General features: G+C 67.7%; 1 protein-coding gene across 1 annotated transcript in view; it reads left to right on the forward strand.

Annotated features, from left to right (window-relative positions):
- Nucleotides 1-290: 290 nt before the first annotated feature.
- Nucleotides 291-412, forward strand: part of IDS (iduronate 2-sulfatase) — a 12650-nt gene continuing 12528 nt past the window's right edge. Inside the window, exon 1 of the mRNA XM_019521655.1 lies at nucleotides 291-370. Coding sequence (XP_019377200.1) covers nucleotides 310-370 — 61 coding nt within the window. The 5' untranslated portion in view covers nucleotides 291-309. The remainder of the gene's footprint in view (nucleotides 371-412) is intronic.

Consider the following 412-nt stretch of genomic DNA (forward strand, 5'->3'; position numbering starts at 1 on the left):
ACCAACAAGATTTTTGTGCCAGAAAGATTTTTCCAGACGTCGCCTCCTGGTTGCTTTAAACTCCGCCTGGTGTTTATTTGTATCAGTGATTCCCCTAGGCCACGTTTTGCCAGCCCAGCAGGGCGGCCTAGGCACACTGAGGCGAGGGAGCCCCCCGCACCCTGCCTGCTCCCGGGGTTTGGTACGGCTGGAAGACCAGCCCTGGGCGCGGCGAGGGGCTGTCCAGGGTGCCCTGGTGCTGAGGGCATCCCCGGGGCCTTCAAAGGAGCAGGTCCGGCAGCCGCCGCGGCTCCTCCCCTGCTGCGGGCGATGCTGCACGGGCGCTGGCTCGGGCTGTGCTGCGCCGCGCTGCTGCTGGGCGCGCTCCGAGGCGCGGGCCAACAGGACCCGGGCAAGCACCGCCGCCTCGGCT

Source organism: Gavialis gangeticus, unplaced genomic scaffold, assembly GCF_001723915.1.
Source record: "Gavialis gangeticus isolate Ggan-Ray unplaced genomic scaffold, GavGan_comp1, whole genome shotgun sequence".
Lineage (NCBI taxonomy): Eukaryota > Metazoa > Chordata > Crocodylia > Gavialidae > Gavialis > Gavialis gangeticus.